The sequence below is a fragment of the Paroedura picta genome, chromosome 3 (assembly GCF_049243985.1).
Source record: "Paroedura picta isolate Pp20150507F chromosome 3, Ppicta_v3.0, whole genome shotgun sequence".
Taxonomy (NCBI): Eukaryota; Metazoa; Chordata; class Lepidosauria; order Squamata; family Gekkonidae; genus Paroedura; species Paroedura picta.
In genome coordinates, this window is record NC_135371.1 from 163,497,749 (window position 1) to 163,514,910 (window position 17,162).

General features: G+C 54.0%; 1 protein-coding gene across 2 annotated transcripts in view; it reads right to left on the bottom strand.

Annotated features, from left to right (window-relative positions):
* GLI1 (GLI family zinc finger 1) overlaps positions 1-17,162 on the bottom strand; it is a 153,790-nt gene that overhangs the window by 8,516 nt on the left and 128,112 nt on the right. Inside the window, exons 5-10 of one of the 2 annotated variants that reach the window (XM_077329195.1) lie at positions 8,342-8,507; positions 7,939-8,046; positions 4,425-4,565; positions 3,072-3,221; positions 2,726-2,890; positions 1,077-1,307 (exon numbers count right to left, since the gene is read on the bottom strand). In XM_077329195.1, the coding sequence (XP_077185310.1) occupies positions 1,077-1,307; positions 2,726-2,890; positions 3,072-3,221; positions 4,425-4,565; positions 7,939-8,046; positions 8,342-8,507 (961 nt within the window). The remainder of the gene's footprint in view (positions 1-1,076; positions 1,308-2,725; positions 2,891-3,071; positions 3,222-4,424; positions 4,566-7,938; positions 8,047-8,341; positions 8,508-17,162) is intronic. The other variant, XM_077329196.1, reaches the window with a different exon arrangement.

The following is a 17,162-nucleotide window of genomic DNA, read 5'->3' on the forward strand; positions in this document are numbered from 1 at the left end:
TTTGGAAAGGGGAACGAAGGGAGCAAAGCATGATGGGAGGCTGCCTCCACTGGGCTGAGTGTCGAAAGCATACAGAAAATTTCAGCCGGGGAAATAAGGAGAGGTAAGTCCAAATGCGGAAAGGCTGGAGTCGACTCGCAGCATCCAAAGGCAATCCAAAGTGAGGCTTAAACAAGGTATGTCTCCTAATGCAGAAATGGTCCTGGTTTGAAATGAAGGCTGAAGTTGGTGAAAACAGTGGTCCCCCGGTGGGGTAGTCTTTTGATGAGGGATGTCGCCGCCACCTGAGCCCCTGCTTTGCTTGCTTTCCCGCCAGCGCCCCTGTCTTCCTGCCGCCCGCTGGGGGGCGCTGCCAGCAGCAGCTGTGCAGTGCCACGCCGAGGGGAAGCCCAAGCCATGGCAGCCACTGGAGAGCACCAAAGGTGAGCCAGCGGCAGAGTGGCAGGGCAGCCCCCGAGGCAGCAGCTGGGGAGGAGGACAAGGAAGAGCCACGGACCGGTACCGACTGATCCATGGACCGGTCCCGGTCCCCGGACCAGGGGTTGGGGACCACCGGGTGAAAACATATAGGTTTGGAGCCTAGACCTTGTGCTGTGTGGGTTTCTCCCTGGGGTCCTGTGGCACCTGCCCTCTGCCCCAGAGCCCATTTCCTTTGGCACTGGACGCTTCCACTTGCGCTAGACCAAAGTGCTGCATGAAAACAACCCATGGCCCATCAGAGGACTTGCGGAGCCAAGGCAGAGGATCCAAGCCTCAATCTCTTAAAACAGACCAAATTCCCCCCCACAAAAATACTGTTCTCTGTTGTGAAAGAACACTGGGGGAAACATTTTGGCCAATCAACAGACAATAGTCCCATGTACCCATATTTTGGCTTGATACTGGGGGACAAGAACAGGCAGGCTGTTCTAAGCGATGTGCCCCACCCACCAACCTCCCTTATTATTATTTTATTATTATTATTATTATTATTATTATTATCATCATCATCATTTGATTTATTGCCCGCCACTCCCTTGCGGCTCGTGGCGGGTTGAATTCAGTCGCCTCGATCTCCGTCAACCCGCAGGACTTACCAAGTTTGAGTCTGGCACCATGAGCTTGCCCTCTTCCTTCCTGCCCTCGCTGTCCCTCTCTTGCTTCATGTCCCCGTGGAGGGCCAGCATCCGGCTGCTGGGCACCGTATCGCCACGGTGCTTCTTGGTGACGTGAGCGTCCGGCCCGTGCACCGTCTTGACGTGCTTGCGTAAAGAGCTGGGGTCCGTGTAGCGCTTGGTGCAGCCGGGGATCTTACAGACGTAGGGTTTCTGCCGGAGCACCAATGAGCTGGTCAGAACCTTTGGATGAGCTCCAGAGAAGGCATTAACCTTCGTGGCCCCTCTGCCTTGGCATGATGCATTGGGTGGTGACATACCACGAGACGTGGTGCTGTACCAAACTACCCATTACAGTGGCCATGGGTTTGATTCATACTGACCAATACCCTTTTACAGCGGAGTCTGGCCATTAAAATAATGCCACAAGGGGCCGATACTGATCAGTGGGGGAACCGAGCAATCATCTTCCCTCCGTGCCTTTTCAGGAACCAAAACAACCATGAGGGTTTTCTTAAATGGTCCAGTTCCCATGTTAAATCGTACGGGTTAAACCCATGGCAACCGTAACACCCAGTTCAGCTCTCAGTAATGGTGCGATTCTCAGAAGAGTTGCACCCTCCTGACTTCAACAGACGTAGAAGGGCAGGACTCTGCTTCAGATGGCACGACGCTAGAGCAATCGTCAGCGGGTCTACTCAGGACCTGACTCCGGTCTATTCATTGAGGTCTACTCCCAGGAAAGCAATCCCAGAATTGCACAACTTGGATGTGGACAGGCTCATGCCTGCAGGTCAACGGGCTTGGCTCCATTCTTGTGTATTAACAGCACTCAGCTTCTCTAGTAAGGCAGCTGTGGCCAAACCGTGGCTCTCCAGATGTCCATGGACCACAATTCCCATGAGCCCCAGGGGCTCATGGGAATTGCAGTCCATGGACATCTGGAGAGACACAGTTTGGCCACCCCTGTAGTAAGTTAGCTTTCTCCTTTCTAAACGTGCCTCTCCACCTGCCATACACTTGATTCAAGTAATCCGCTACAGTCTGTACTGCACACCTTTAGGAAAGCCCTGACCTGGATAAGCTGACCACATCAGATCTTGGAATCTAAGCAGGGCTAGTATTTTGGGAGGGAGACCTCCAAGGATTTGGGTAGTAATTCCTCCAGCGAACACCAGGGTGCATGCAACGGCAAACCACCTCTGATTGTGTCTTCCCTGCCTGCCAGTTAATCCTGAGATCCCCTGGCTACCCTACACACATGCCGTACAATAAATAAATACAGAATACCTGTAGGAAACAGGCCCCAATGTTTTTCTTGCAACAGGGAAGACTGCTTAATCTCCATATGGATCTGGTTAAACTTAGTTGTAGCTCAAGCTACATTCATTATTTGGAGAGGCGTTAAAGGGTGGGGACAAGATGGATATAGGGCACTGCAGTTCTGTGTCTCTGCATGCGCCAAACTATCAAGACACATGGACTCTTTCCTGCTCAGATAGTCGATTTCTAATGACCCAGGGAAGGGGATTGAAAGCCGAAGACTTCTTTCAACAGGGACAGTTATTTACCAGTGTCTGCTATCTGGGGAAAGGTCTATCATCCCTGGTCAACTGGGGTATACGCCATACCTCATTGGAATGTGTCCGGTTCTGGTGCTTGGCCCGGTCGGAGGCGTTGGAGAAGGCCTTGTTGCAGCCCTCGTGCTCGCAGACGTAGGGCTTCTCGCCCGTGTGGGATCGCAGGTGGGTCTTGAGGTTCTCCAGCCGTGAGTAGGCCTTGTTGCACCCTTCGAACTGCAAGGCGACAGGGGGTGGCGGTCGGTGGGGCAGAGGGGGAGACCCTCGGAGGGCTTCCGTCTCTCTTCCAACCCCAATGCGGAGCTTCCTTCTCTTTTCTTTACGCCAACCTGCCTACCTCCCTGAGACTCCAGCTGGAAACTAGCTAGCTGTTTTGGGGTCCCGCCTTCCCACTTACTGTGCACTTGTGGGGCTTCTCTCCTGTGTGGCGCCTCATGTGGACGACGAGCATGTACTGAGCTTTAAAGGGCCGCTGCTCTCGCGAGCAGTCATGCCAGTGGCACACAAACTCCTTCTTCTCCCCGTGGATGTGCTCGTTGTTGATGTGCTGCAGAGGTTCGGGAGAGAAGGAAGACAAGGTTGGGGGTCGGTGGAAGCCGGCCACTCATTCGGGGGATGCCTTCCCTGATATTCCCCTAGCACAGCCTGATCACAGGACCGGAAGCAACGGGGTTAAATCAACTGAATTGAGGCCACCATTCAGGCTGTGGCTCAGTGGTAGAGCATCTGCCTGGCAGGCAGAAGGTCCCAGGTTCTATCCCTCCAATTAAAGGGCTAGGCCATAGGCGATGTGAAAGACCTCTGCCTGAGACCTAGGACAGATGCTGCCTGTCTGAGTAGGCAATACTAATGTTGATGGGCCGAGGGTCTGATTCAGTAGAAGGCGGCTTCATACGTTCCTGTGGCTTTTAACTGATCCAATTGCATCTCAGTAACCTAAGAAGTGGTGCCTAAGTCAGGACATTTGGCTTGCATCAAAGCAGCCTAAGTTTGTCTATTCGGCCACGAAATTCACTGGCTAAATCGCTCACCGTGCCAGATCCCTCTCTGATTACAACCAGGGAGGAAAGGACAAGAAAGGCTGGGAGCAAGCTAGAGACAGAGGCGTACAAAAACGCAAAGGCTTCCTCTCTAGTCTGTCTCGGATCTGAGAGGCAGCAGTGTGGGGTTAAGGAGCAGGGAAATTCCCCCATCCCGGCAGCTGCACTTCACAGCCCCCCGGCAAGGGCAGAGAGGAGAGGGGTGTCTTGGGACCTGGGCATGGTCCAGAGGTGCTGCACCCAGTGGAACCTGAACAACGGTAGCGATCCCGTGTTCTGCATCATGCCAGGGCCTCATGGGTGGTGGCCCCTTTGGAGGCAGCAGAAGAGCGTGAGCCATGCCTGATGTATGGGGCAGGCAGACAGACAACTTTTTATTGGCCCTGGAGACAAGATGCTCAATTCCTGGCCATGCAAGACCAAGTCTCTGCACCAGCAGCCAGGTTTCCTGCGGCAGACTGAAAAGAGGACACCTTGGCGTGAGTTTTGCCTGGAGGACTGCCGCTACCTCATTGTCTCATGAAGACATGCAGCAACCTTTATAATCCATTATAGGCTTTTGGTTCTTATCCTGGTTTATTTCAAGGCTCAGCAGGAATTGCCCTGGGGATTGTTGGGTGAAGCTGGTCCTTTCTCAAAGCAAAGAGGTGAGCGAGACAACCCATCCAGCCGACCGGAGAGTCCCGCAGGCGGGTGCCCCATCGACTCACATGCACCAGCTGCTCCTGGGTGTCGAACTCTTTGGAGCACCCTTCCCAATGGCAGTTGGTCTCGTACACGGCCTCCGCCTCCACCTTCCCGTCTTCCTTCTCCAGCTCGTCCCGGGGATCTAGCATGCTTAGTAAGGGGTCCTGAGATGGAGGTAAGACATGACACACGTTCAGAGGTCCTTGGAGGTAACCCGGAAATCATCTGGCCTGTGCCTTCCTCACCACGTTCTCCCAGAATGGATCGCAGGAAGAGAGAGAACAGACTCCAAATGCAGTGGGAGCTTGGCTGCCTGAAGTCCAAGAATCAACATTACCCTGTTTTTAAGGGAGGCTTAACCATTTTGTGGTTAACGGTGATGACTGGGGAAGGGAATGGCAAACCACCCCGTATTGAGTCTGCCAAGAAAACGCTAGAGGGCGTCACCCCAAGGGTCAGACATGACTCGGTGTTTGCACAGGGGATACCTTTACCTTTACCTTTAACCATTTTGTTCTGGGCTCACGAGAGGGACTGTGGCTTAGTGGGAGGGCACACATGCATTACATCCCGGAAATCCCAGTTTCTGTCTATGGCAGGGGTGGCCAAACTGTGGCTCTCCAGATGTCCATGGACTACAATTCCCATGAGCCCCTTGGGCTCATGGGAATTGTAGTCCATGGACATCTGGAGAGCCACAGTTTGGCTACCCCTGGTCTATAGCATCTCCAGTTGAGAGACCATCAGGGACAGAAAACACCTCTGATTTCAACTTGGATGAGCTACCACAAAATAGACTAGATGGACCAATGGGCCGATGCAGTATAAGGCAGCACCACACATCAAGTGTGTGCATTTCATGTGCCTCTTGCAAGCATCATGTGGGCGAGCAGGCGGAAACAATGCGTCTGAGTGCTCAGCCAGGGTTTCTCCCAAGAAATATATCATCTCCCTTCCACACATTTAACTTTTTTGTGGGGAGGGGGAGAAGGCTCAGGGCAATATCAATGGGATTACATCAAACACAAACAATTACAATCCCTTCCTTTCCTCACTCCATCAGCCCCATCCGATGACCACTCGCCCAGACAAAAATGATCTTTTCCACAAAAATTGGCTCTGCTAAGCCTCCGGAGGAAACCCATCAGCTAGAAATGGAGTAGCTACTGCGGACGTCTCTCTCTCTCTCTCTGTGTCCTGGGTGTTTGAGCATGATGCACAGATAAGATTAGTGCTTTTCCAACTTCTTAAGGATCACCACTTCATATGGAGAGGGAAGCCCAAACGGTAGACCCATTTTCTTATTAATATCCCAGTGGCACCTCTGGTAACTGCTGTTACGGTATCGTTCCCCACAAATATTCTCTCTTTGCTTGGAGGTTCCCCTAGGGTCACCAGCTCTGAATAGCAGAATTCCTGGAGATTTAGGGGGCAGAGTTTGGAACAGAATGCCGGTCAGGAGCGATGTGGGGCCACAGAGCTCCCCTCCCAACCCGAGGTGGCTGTCTTCCCAGGGGAAGTGATTCCTGAGATTTGGAGATCGGCTGTGAACCCAGGAGAACTTCTGGCCCCCTTGGAGGCTGACAAACTTAGATAAAAGTTATCATTATGGGCCAAGCAGCTCAGCATCATGTCTTCGGGTTCTTTGGAACAATGGAAATCCCAAGGGATGGGAAATGCTCTTGTGTGGCTGATCTTCCTTCCCACCTGACTGCCAGAGAAGAGAATCTACCAAGCAATAATGACTGGGAAGGGGGGGGTCAGCCAGTAGCTCTGCATTTCCTGTTTGGCTACGGGCTGCTTGACATGTTTTCCCCAGGGATGCCCCGGGTTGGGGAGAGAGGCCTGGAGTTCCGTGTTTCCTGGGCTTAGAACAGGGGAACTCACAACCAAATTAGATACAAAGGTACCACTGCCATTTTAAACTCATTTAAAGATTCCATGAGTATTCTTCCCACCCCCTGCTCAGACACCCTTTAAGTGTGAAAACACCCATGGGAGATGGTATGGGATGCAACCATTTTGGTATTCCATAAGACAAGAGTGCCTCAGCCTACCGCACTGCCCTGGCCTTTGTGATCAGGTTCTCGTGGTATGTTCTAATGACTTTGACCATGTGGCAGCCATGAGAACACCATGATGGCTGGTTCAGCCATCAGACCTTTCTCCCTGAGCCCTGTGGCTGGCCTAAAATGGTCTCAGAGGGGTGCTATTTGCCCCGTTGTGAACATGTAACTAGGGATGGGCACGAATGGCGGACAAATGTGATTCGTGTCTTCAACCGAACCGGGATGTTTCATTTGCAAACCATGCCAATTTGTGGGTCCTAAAACCCTGTTGAAAGGGACTCCAGTCTATTTAAACAGGGTTTGCAGAAAGGCTGAAAAACAGCTAAGTGAGCCTTGCTGCTCGGCTTTTTTTTCGAACTGTCTTGTTCAGTCTCTTTAAAGTTTAAAGGGACTGCAGGTGACAGTCCGAAAGAGCTGAGCAATGGTGTAGTTTCTGCGTGGGAATAGAAAGCATGAGTTTAAAGGGAATCGGAGTCTCTTTAAGCCTCTGCTTTCTGCTCTATCCAGGAACTGTCGCAACCTGCCTTAAAAGTTAGTGGAAGTTATGAACTCCCATTCATGAGCCACAAACAAGGCAAAATTCGTAATGAATTCTGCTTCGTCGTTCGGTTTGTGCCCATCCCTAAACGGAAGACGTACCTCATCCATATGCAGGCAGCCCCAAATGATGCAAACAGCACTCCCTGGGGCAATTTTGTATCATGAAAACAGCATGGGTGGATGTCTGAGTCCCTTCTCCATGTGCCATGCTCCTGATTTGCATGGGACCGGCAAGCGCTTGAGAAGCATGCACCTCCAGAATGTGGCTCCCCCACCTGCCCTGGAGAGGTCTAGTTAGGCTCTGTGACACTGGGAAAGTGCATTGGCCAATGACTTCCAGCCCGTTCTACTCCTTGACCCGTCAGAGGAGAACATTCCGGGTTCTAAACAGATCCGAGCTGCTTTCTACGGGATGTGTTACCTACATGAAGTCAGATTCTCGGCCGGGAGAAACATGTACAAGAGCACAGGGTACACTTTCCCCGACTTCAGACTGCTGACACAAGAATCTCATATGTGAATGTTTCCCATCCCCTTCTCCACACACAGGAAATCAACATGCCCACAGAGAACATCAGTTCATTCATTTCCCTTGTCTTGCTGGATTACTCCAATATAAGACACCCCTCTATCTGCACGGTTCCTCGGAAGAGTCGAGGGAAAGCCGTTCCGTGTGCTCTTGCTGGTATGCTGATTGGTTCTTTTTGGTTCACCGTTAGGACCCAAGATGGGATGCAAAACTTCACAACAAGACGGGCCTACCAAGCAATGAGATTTGCATGATGGGAAAACAAGGGCCAGGGAGGACACCGTGGCTTTGTGAGGCCGGCTACGGGAATTTTGTCCTCATCGTGCAAGAACCACGCGGCTCCGGAGAGGGTGTCCGTCTGCGCAAGTGTGAGCACGTTGTCTGTGGCCTTGGTGTTACCTGTGTCCCCGTAGAGGCTGGGCTGGAAATGTCACCCTCCGAGCACTCCTCCGGGCACTTGGTGCTCAGGGCATCCAGAGGGCTGCCCAGGCTCGGCTCTGACTTCAGCTGTGGGAGAGAGACGGCGAGAGCTCCAGGTGATGGCGCCCTCTCCAACCCCGGCCCCACCCCCAGTCGAGGCCCGTTCCCCTCCTGTTCTGGCAGCCCCCCATCTTTCTCCCCTGGATGGATCGTTCATTCTAAGGGCCTACCCGAGCACCCCGTCTTTGCAAAAATGTATTCTGGGGCCTTGTTCCAGACTTTAATGCTGCACAACAGGAATGATGTGGTCACCTGAGTGGGCTTTGGTATCGACAGGCTTCAAAACAATGTGCCGAGAAGGGAGGATTTGGGACCCACTTACCTGGCAGTGCTTCAGCATCCCACAAGGGGGCGGCAAATGGTGCATCATTCCCGTCCGACCAGGCAGGTGCTCATGAGAGCCGCAGGGAACCATCGAGGGGTTGTGACCAAACGGCATCCCCTGGGCTTTCTGGTGGCCCACAGGGTTCTGGAATCCAACGGAAGGGCTAAAACAATGACAAAGGAAACATTGGCAGGACTGCACTATGGGCAGGACAATGCGTGTGCATGCATTGGGATTCCGTAGAAGTGAAGTAAACTTGTGCTACTGGACACAGAATTTGGGTTCACAAGTACTTCTGTTTTCCTTTTTATAAGAAACAAGTTTCTAGCCCTTATGCTTCAAAAGGTACGGGGGTTTCAGTGCTGAGCAGTCATTCCTCAGTGGGGATTAGTGAAAAGATGAGTCTTAATTTTTAATATGCCGAGAAGTTACTCTGTAAGCTCAAAGTACGTCCTCCCCACAAGGTATGCCTCTTCTTCCCAGCATACCTCTCCCCCTCAAGGCATGCCTCTTCTTCCCAGCATGCCTCTCCCCCTCAAGGCATGCCTCTTCTTCCCAGCATGCCTCTTCCCCTTAAGATATGCCTCTCCCCCTCAAGGCATGCCTCTTCTTCCCAGCATGCCTCTCCCCCTCAAGGCATGCCTCTTCTTCCCAGAATGCCTCTTCCCCTTAAGATATGCCTCTTCTTCCCAGCATGCCTCTTCCCCTTAAGATATGCCTCTCCCCCTCAAGGTATACCTCTTCTTCCCAGCATGCCTCTTCCCCTCAAGGCATGCCTCTTCTTCCCAGCATGCCTCTTCCCCTCAAGATATGCCTCTCCCCCTCAAGGCATGCCTCTTCTTCCCAGCATGCCTCTTCCCCTCAAGATATGCCTCTTCTTCCCAGAATGCCTCTTCCCCTTAAGATATGCCTCTTCTTCCCAGCATGCCTCTCCCCCTCAAGATATGCCTCTTCCCCTCAAGGTATACCTCTTCTTCCCAGCATGCCTCTTCCCCTCAAGATATGCCTCTTCTTCCCAGAATGCCTCTTCCCCTTAAGATATGCCTCTTCTTCCCAGCATGCCTCTTCCCCTCAAGATATGCCTCTTCCCCTCAAGGTATACCTCTTCTTCCCAGCATGCCTCTTCCCCTTAAGATATGCCTCTTCTTCCCAGCATGCCTCTTCCCCTTAAGATATGCCTCTCCCCCTCAAGGTATGCCTCTTCTTCCCAGCATGCCTCTTCCCCTCAAGGCATGCCTCTTCTTCCCAGAATGCCTCTTCCCCTCAAGGCATGCCTCTTCTTCCCAGCATGCCTCTCCCCCTCAAGGTATGCCTCTTCTTCCCAGAATGCCTCTCCCCCTCAAGGCATGCCTCTTCTTCCCAGCATGCCTCTTCCCCTCAAGGCATGCCTCTTCTTCCCAGAATGCCTCTTCCCCTCAAGGCATGCCTCTTCTTCCCAGAATGCCTCTTCCCCTCAAGGCATGCCTCTTCTTCCCAGAATGCCTCTTCCCCTTAAGATATGCCTCTCCCCCTCAAGGTATACCTCTTCTTCCCAGCATGCCTCTTCCCCTCAAGGCATGCCTCTTCTTCCCAGAATGCCTCTCCCCCTCAAGGCATGCCTCTTCTTCCCAGAATGCCTCTTCCCCTCAAGGCATGCCTCTTCTTCCCAGAATGCCTCTTCCCCTTAAGATATGCCTCTCCCCCTCAAGGTATACCTCTTCTTCCCAGCATGCCTCTTCCCCTCAAGGCATGCCTCTTCTTCCCAGAATGCCTCTCCCCCTCAAGGCATGCCTCTTCTTCCCAGAATGCCTCTTCCCCTCAAGGCATGCCTCTTCTTCCCAGAATGCCTCTTCCCCTCAAGGCATGCCTCTTCTTCCCAGAATGCCTCTTCCCCTTAAGATATGCCTCTCCCCCTCAAGGTATACCTCTTCTTCCCAGCATGCCTCTTCCCCTCAAGGCATGCCTCTTCTTCCCAGAATGCCTCTCCCCCTCAAGGCATGCCTCTTCTTCCCAGAATGCCTCTTCCCCTCAAGGCATGCCTCTTCTTCCCAGAATGCCTCTTCCCCTCAAGGCATGCCTCTTCTTCCCAGAATGCCTCTTCCCCTTAAGATATGCCTCTCCCCCTCAAGGTATACCTCTTCTTCCCAGCATGCCTCTTCCCCTCAAGGCATGCCTCTTCTTCCCAGAATGCCTCTCCCCCTCAAGGCATGCCTCTTCTTCCCAGAATGCCTCTTCCCCTCAAGGCATGCCTCTTCTTCCCAGAATGCCTCTTCCCCTCAAGGCATGCCTCTTCTTCCCAGAATGCCTCTTCCCCTTAAGATATGCCTCTCCCCCTCAAGGTATACCTCTTCTTCCCAGCATGCCTCTTCCCCTCAAGGCATGCCTCTTCTTCCCAGAATGCCTCTCCCCCTCAAGGCATGCCTCTTCTTCCCAGAATGCCTCTTCCCCTCAAGGCATGCCTCTTCTTCCCAGAATGCCTCTTCCCCTCAAGGCATGCCTCTTCTTCCCAGAATGCCTCTTCCCCTCAAGTCATGCCTCTTCTTCCCAGCATGCCTCTCCCCCTCAAGGCATGCCTCTTCTTCCCAGAATGCCTCTTCCCCTCAAGGCATGCCTCTTCTTCCCAGCATGCCTCTTCCCCTTAAGATATGCCTCTCCCCCTCAAGGCATGCCTCTTCTTCCCAGAATGCCTCTTCCCCTCAAGGCATGCCTCTTCTTCCCAGAATGCCTCTTCCCCTCAAGGCATGCCTCTTCTTCCCAGAATGCCTCTTCCCCTCAAGGCATGCCTCTTCTTCCCAGCATACCTCTCCCCCTCAAGGCATGCCTCTTCTTCCCAGCATGCCTCTCCCCCTCAAGGTATGCCTCTTCTTCCCAGCATGCCTCTCCCCCTCAAGGCATGCCTCTTCTTCCCAGCATGCCTCTTCCCCTCAAGGCATGCCTCTTCTTCCCAGTATACCTCTCCCCCTCAAGGCATGCCTCTTCTTCCCAGAATGCCTCTTCCCCTCAAGGCATGCCTCTTCTTCCCAGCATGCCTCTTCCCCTCAAGGCATGCCTCTTCTTCCCAGAATGCCTCTTCCCCTCAAGGCATGCCTCTTCTTCCCAGCATGCCTCTCCCCCTCAAGGTATGCCTCTTCTTCCCAGAATGCCTCTTCCCCTCAAGGCATGCCTCTTCTTCCCAGCATGCCTCTTCCCCTCAAGGCATGCCTCTTCTTCCCAGAATGCCTCTTCCCCTTAAGATATGCCTCTCCCCCTCAAGGCATGCCTCTTCTTCCCAGCATGCCTCTCCCCCTCAAGGTATGCCTCTTCTTCCCAGAATGCCTCTTCCCCTTAAGATATGCCTCTCCCCCTCAAGGTATGCCTCTTCTTCCCAGCATGCCTCTCCCCCTCAAGGCATGCCTCTTCTTCCCAGAATGCCTCTTCCCCTCAAGGCATGCCTCTTCTTCCCAGCATGCCTCTCCCCCTCAAGGTATGCCTCTTCTTCCCAGAATGCCTCTTCCCCTCAAGGCATGCCTCTTCTTCCCAGAATGCCTCTTCCCCTCAAGGCATGCCTCTTCTTCCCAGCATGCCTCTTCCCCTTAAGATATGCCTCTCCCCCTCAAGGCATGCCTCTTCTTCCCAGCATGCCTCTCCCCCTCAAGGTATGCCTCTTCTTCCCAGCATGCCTCTTCCCCTCAAGGCATGCCTCTTCTTCCCAGCATGCCTCTTCCCCTTAAGATATGCCTCTCCCCCTCAAGGCATGCCTCTTCTTCCCAGAATGCCTCTTCCCCTCAAGGTATGCCTCTTCTTCCCAGCATGCCTCTTCCCCTCAAGGCATGCCTCTTCTTCCCAGCATGCCTCTTCCCCTCAAGGTATACCTCTTCTTCCCAGCATGCCTCTCCCCCTCAAGGTATGCCTCTTCTTCCCAGAATGCCTCTTCCCCTTAAGATATGCCTCTCCCCCTCAAGGCATGCCTCTTCTTCCCAGCATGCCTCTCCCCCTCAAGGTATGCCTCTTCTTCCCAGCATGCCTCTCCCCCTCAAGGCATGCCTCTTCTTCCCAGCATGCCTCTTCCCCTCAAGGCATGCCTCTTCTTCCCAGCATACCTCTCCCCCTCAAGGCATGCCTCTTCTTCCCAGAATGCCTCTTCCCCTCAAGGCATGCCTCTTCTTCCCAGCATGCCTCTTCCCCTCAAGGCATGCCTCTTCTTCCCAGAATGCCTCTTCCCCTCAAGGCATGCCTCTTCTTCCCAGCATGCCTCTCCCCCTCAAGGTATGCCTCTTCTTCCCAGAATGCCTCTTCCCCTCAAGGCATGCCTCTTCTTCCCAGCATGCCTCTTCCCCTCAAGGCATGCCTCTTCTTCCCAGAATGCCTCTTCCCCTTAAGATATGCCTCTCCCCCTCAAGGCATGCCTCTTCTTCCCAGCATGCCTCTCCCCCTCAAGGTATGCCTCTTCTTCCCAGAATGCCTCTTCCCCTTAAGATATGCCTCTCCCCCTCAAGGTATGCCTCTTCTTCCCAGCATGCCTCTCCCCCTCAAGGCATGCCTCTTCTTCCCAGAATGCCTCTTCCCCTCAAGGCATGCCTCTTCTTCCCAGCATGCCTCTCCCCCTCAAGGTATGCCTCTTCTTCCCAGAATGCCTCTTCCCCTCAAGGCATGCCTCTTCTTCCCAGAATGCCTCTTCCCCTCAAGGCATGCCTCTTCTTCCCAGCATGCCTCTTCCCCTTAAGATATGCCTCTCCCCCTCAAGGCATGCCTCTTCTTCCCAGCATGCCTCTCCCCCTCAAGGTATGCCTCTTCTTCCCAGCATGCCTCTTCCCCTCAAGGCATGCCTCTTCTTCCCAGCATGCCTCTTCCCCTCAAGGCATGCCTCTTCTTCCCAGAATGCCTCTTCCCCTCAAGGTATACCTCTTCTTCCCAGCATGCCTCTTCCCCTCAAGGCATGCCTCTTCTTCCCAGCATGCCTCTTCCCCTTAAGATATGCCTCTCCCCCTCAAGGCATGCCTCTTCTTCCCAGCATGCCTCTTCCCCTCAAGGTATACCTCTTCTTCCCAGCATGCCTCTTCCCCTCAAGGCATGCCTCTTCTTCCCAGCATGCCTCTTCCCCTTAAGATATGCCTCTCCCCCTCAAGGCATGCCTCTTCTTCCCAGCATGCCTCTCCCCCTCAAGGTATGCCTCTTCTTCCCAGCATGCCTCTTCCCCTCAAGGCATGCCTCTTCTTCCCAGCATGCCTCTTCCCCTCAAGGTATACCTCTTCTTCCCAGCATGCCTCTTCCCCTCAAGGCATGCCTCTTCTTCCCAGCATGCCTCTTCCCCTTAAGATATGCCTCTCCCCCTCAAGGCATGCCTCTTCTTCCCAGCATGCCTCTTCCCCTCAAGGTATACCTCTTCTTCCCAGCATGCCTCTTCCCCTCAAGGCATGCCTCTTCTTCCCAGCATGCCTCTTCCCCTTAAGATATGCCTCTCCCCCTCAAGGCATGCCTCTTCTTCCCAGCATGCCTCTCCCCCTCAAGGTATGCCTCTTCTTCCCAGCATGCCTCTTCCCCTCAAGGCATGCCTCTTCTTCCCAGCATGCCTCTTCCCCTCAAGGTATGCCTCTTCTTCCCAGCATGCCTCTTCCCCTCAAGGCATGCCTCTTCTTCCCAGCATGCCTCTCCCCCTCAAGGTATGCCTCTTCTTCCCAGCATGCCTCTCCCCCTCAAGGCATGCCTCTTCTTCCCAGCATGCCTCTTCCCCTCAAGGTATGCCTCTTCTTCCCAGCATGCCTCTCCCCCTCAAGGTATGCCTCTTCTTCCCAGCATGCCTCTCCCCCTCAAGGTATGCCTCTTCTTCCCAGCATGCCTCTCCCCCTCAAGGCATGCCTCTTCTTCCCAGCATGCCTCTTCCCCTCAAGGCTTGCCTCTTCTTCCCAGCATGCCTCTCCCCCTCAAGGCATGCCTCTTCTTCCCAGCATGCCTCTCCCCCTCAAGGTATGCCTCTTCTTCCCAGCATGCCTCTTCCCCTCAAGGCATGCCTCTTCTTCCCAGCATGCCTCTTCCCCTTAAGATATGCCTCTCCCCCTCAAGGCATGCCTCTTCTTCCCAGCATGCCTCTCCCCCTCAAGGCATGCCTCTTCTTCCCAGCATGCCTCTCCCCCTCAAGGTATGCCTCTTCTTCCCAGCATGCCTCTCCCCCTCAAGGTATGCCTCTTCTTCCCAGCATGCCTCTCCCCCTCAAGGCATGCCTCTTCTTCCCAGCATGCCTCTTCCCCTCAAGGCTTGCCTCTTCTTCCCAGCATGCCTCTCCCCCTCAAGGCATGCCTCTTCTTCCCAGCATGCCTCTCCCCCTCAAGGTATGCCTCTTCTTCCCAGCATGCCTCTTCCCCTCAAGGCATGCCTCTTCTTCCCAGCATGCCTCTTCCCCTCAAGGCATGCCTCTTCTTCCCAGCATGCCTCTCCCCCTCAAGGTATGCCTCTTCTTCCCAGCATGCCTCTCCCCCTCAAGGCATGCCTCTTCTTCCCAGCATGCCTCTTCCCCTCAAGGTATGCCTCTTCTTCCCAGCATGCCTCTTCCCCTCAAGGCATGCCTCTTCTTCCCAGCATGCCTCTTCCCCTCAAGGCATGCCTCTTCTTCCCAGCATGCCTCTTCCCCTCAAGGCATGCCTCTTCTTCCCAGAATGCCTCTTCCCCTTAAGATATGCCTCTCCCCCTCAAGGCATGCCTCTTCTTCCCAGCATGCCTCTCCCCCTCAAGGCATGCCTCTTCTTCCCAGCATGCCTCTTCCCCTCAAGGTATGCCTCTTCTTCCCAGCATGCCTCTCCCCCTCAAGGTATGCCTCTTCTTCCCAGCATGCCTCTCCCCCTCAAGGTATGCCTCTTCTTCCCAGCATGCCTCTTCCCCTCAAGGCATGCCTCTTCTTCCCAGCATGCCTCTTCCCCTCAAGGTATGCCTCTTCTTCCCAGCATGCCTCTTCCCCTCAAGGCATGCCTCTTCTTCCCAGAATGCCTCTTCCCCTCAAGGCTTGCCTCTTCTTCCCAGAATGCCTCTTCCCCTCAAGGCATGCCTCTTTTTCCCAGCATGCCTCTTCCCCTTAAGATATGCCTCTCCCCCTCAAGGTATACCTCTTCTTCCCAGCATGCCTCTCCCCCTCAAGGCATGCCTCTTCTTCCCAGAATGCCTCTTCCCCTTAAGATATGCCTCTCCCCCTCAAGGCATGCCTCTTCTTCCCAGCATGCCTCTTCCCCTCAAGATATGCCTCTTCTTCCCAGAATGCCTCTTCCCCTCAAGGCATGCCTCTTCTTCCCAGAATGCCTCTTCCCCTCAAGGCTTGCCTCTTCTTCCCAGAATGCCTCTTCCCCTCAAGGCATGCCTCTTCTTCCCAGCATGCCTCTTCCCCTTAAGATATGCCTCCCCCCCTCAAGGTATACCTCTTCTTCCCAGCATGCCTCTCCCCCTCAAGGCATGCCTCTTCTTCCCAGAATGCCTCTTCCCCTTAAGATATGCCTCTCCCCCTCAAGGCATGCCTCTTCTTCCCAGCATGCCTCTTCCCCTCAAGATATGCCTCTTCTTCCCAGCATGCCTCTTCCCCTCAAGGCATGCCTCTTCTTCCCAGAATGCCTCTTCCCCTCAAGGCTTGCCTCTTCTTCCCAGAATGCCTCTTCCCCTCAAGGCATGCCTCTTCTTCCCAGAATGCCTCTCCCCCTCAAGGCATGCCTCTTCTTCCCAGCATGCCTCTTCCCCTTAAGATATGCCTCTCCCCCTCAAGGTATACCTCTTCTTCCCAGCATGCCTCTCCCCCTCAAGGCATGCCTCTTCTTCCCAGAATGCCTCTTCCCCTTAAGATATGCCTCTCCCCCTCAAGGCATGCCTCTTCTTCCCAGCATGCCTCTCCCCCTCAAGGCATGCCTCTTCTTCCCAGAATGCCTCTTCCCCTCAAGGCTTGCCTCTTCTTCCCAGCATGCCTCTTCCCCTTAAGATATGCCTCTCCCCCTCAAGGTATACCTCTTCTTCCCAGCATGCCTCTCCCCCTCAAGGCATGCCTCTTCTTCCCAGAATGCCTCTTCCCCTTAAGATATGCCTCTCCCCCTCAAGGCATGCCTCTTCTTCCCAGCATGCCTCTTCCCCTCAAGATATGCCTCTCCCCCTCAAGGTATACCTCTTCTTCCCAGCATGCCTCTCCCCCTCAAGGCATGCCTCTTCTTCCCAGAATGCCTCTTCCCCTTAAGATATGCCTCTCCCCCTCAAGGCATGCCTCTTCTTCCCAGAATGCCTCTTCCCCTTAAGATATGCCTCTTCTTCCCAGCATGCCTCTTCCCCTTAAGATATGCCTCTCCCCCTCAAGGCATGCCTCTTCTTCCCAGAATGCCTCTTCCCCTTAAGATATGCCTCTTCTTCCCAGCATGCCTCTTCCCCTCAAGGCATGCCTCTTCTTCCCAGAATGCCTCTCCCCCTCAAGGCATGCCTCTTCTTCCCAGAATGCCTCTTCCCCTCAAGGCATGCCTCTTCTTCCCAGAATGCCTCTTCCCCTCAAGGCATGCCTCTTCTTCCCAGCATGCCTCTTCCCCTCAAGATATGCCTCTCCCCCTCAAGGTATACCTCTTCTTCCCAGAATGCCTCTTCCCCTCAAGGCTTGCCTCTTCTTCCCAGAATGCCTCTCCCCCTCAAGGCATGCCTCTTCTTCCCAGCATGCCTCTCCCCCTCAAGGCATGCCTCTTCTTCCCAGCATGCCTCTCCCCCTCAAGGTATGCCTCTTCTTCCCAGCATGCCTCTCCCCCTCAAGATATGCCTCTCCCCCTCAAGGTATACCTCTTCTTCCCAGAATGCCTCTCCCCCTCAAGGCATGCCTCTTCTTCCCAGCATGCCTCTTCCCCTCAAGGCATGCCTCTTC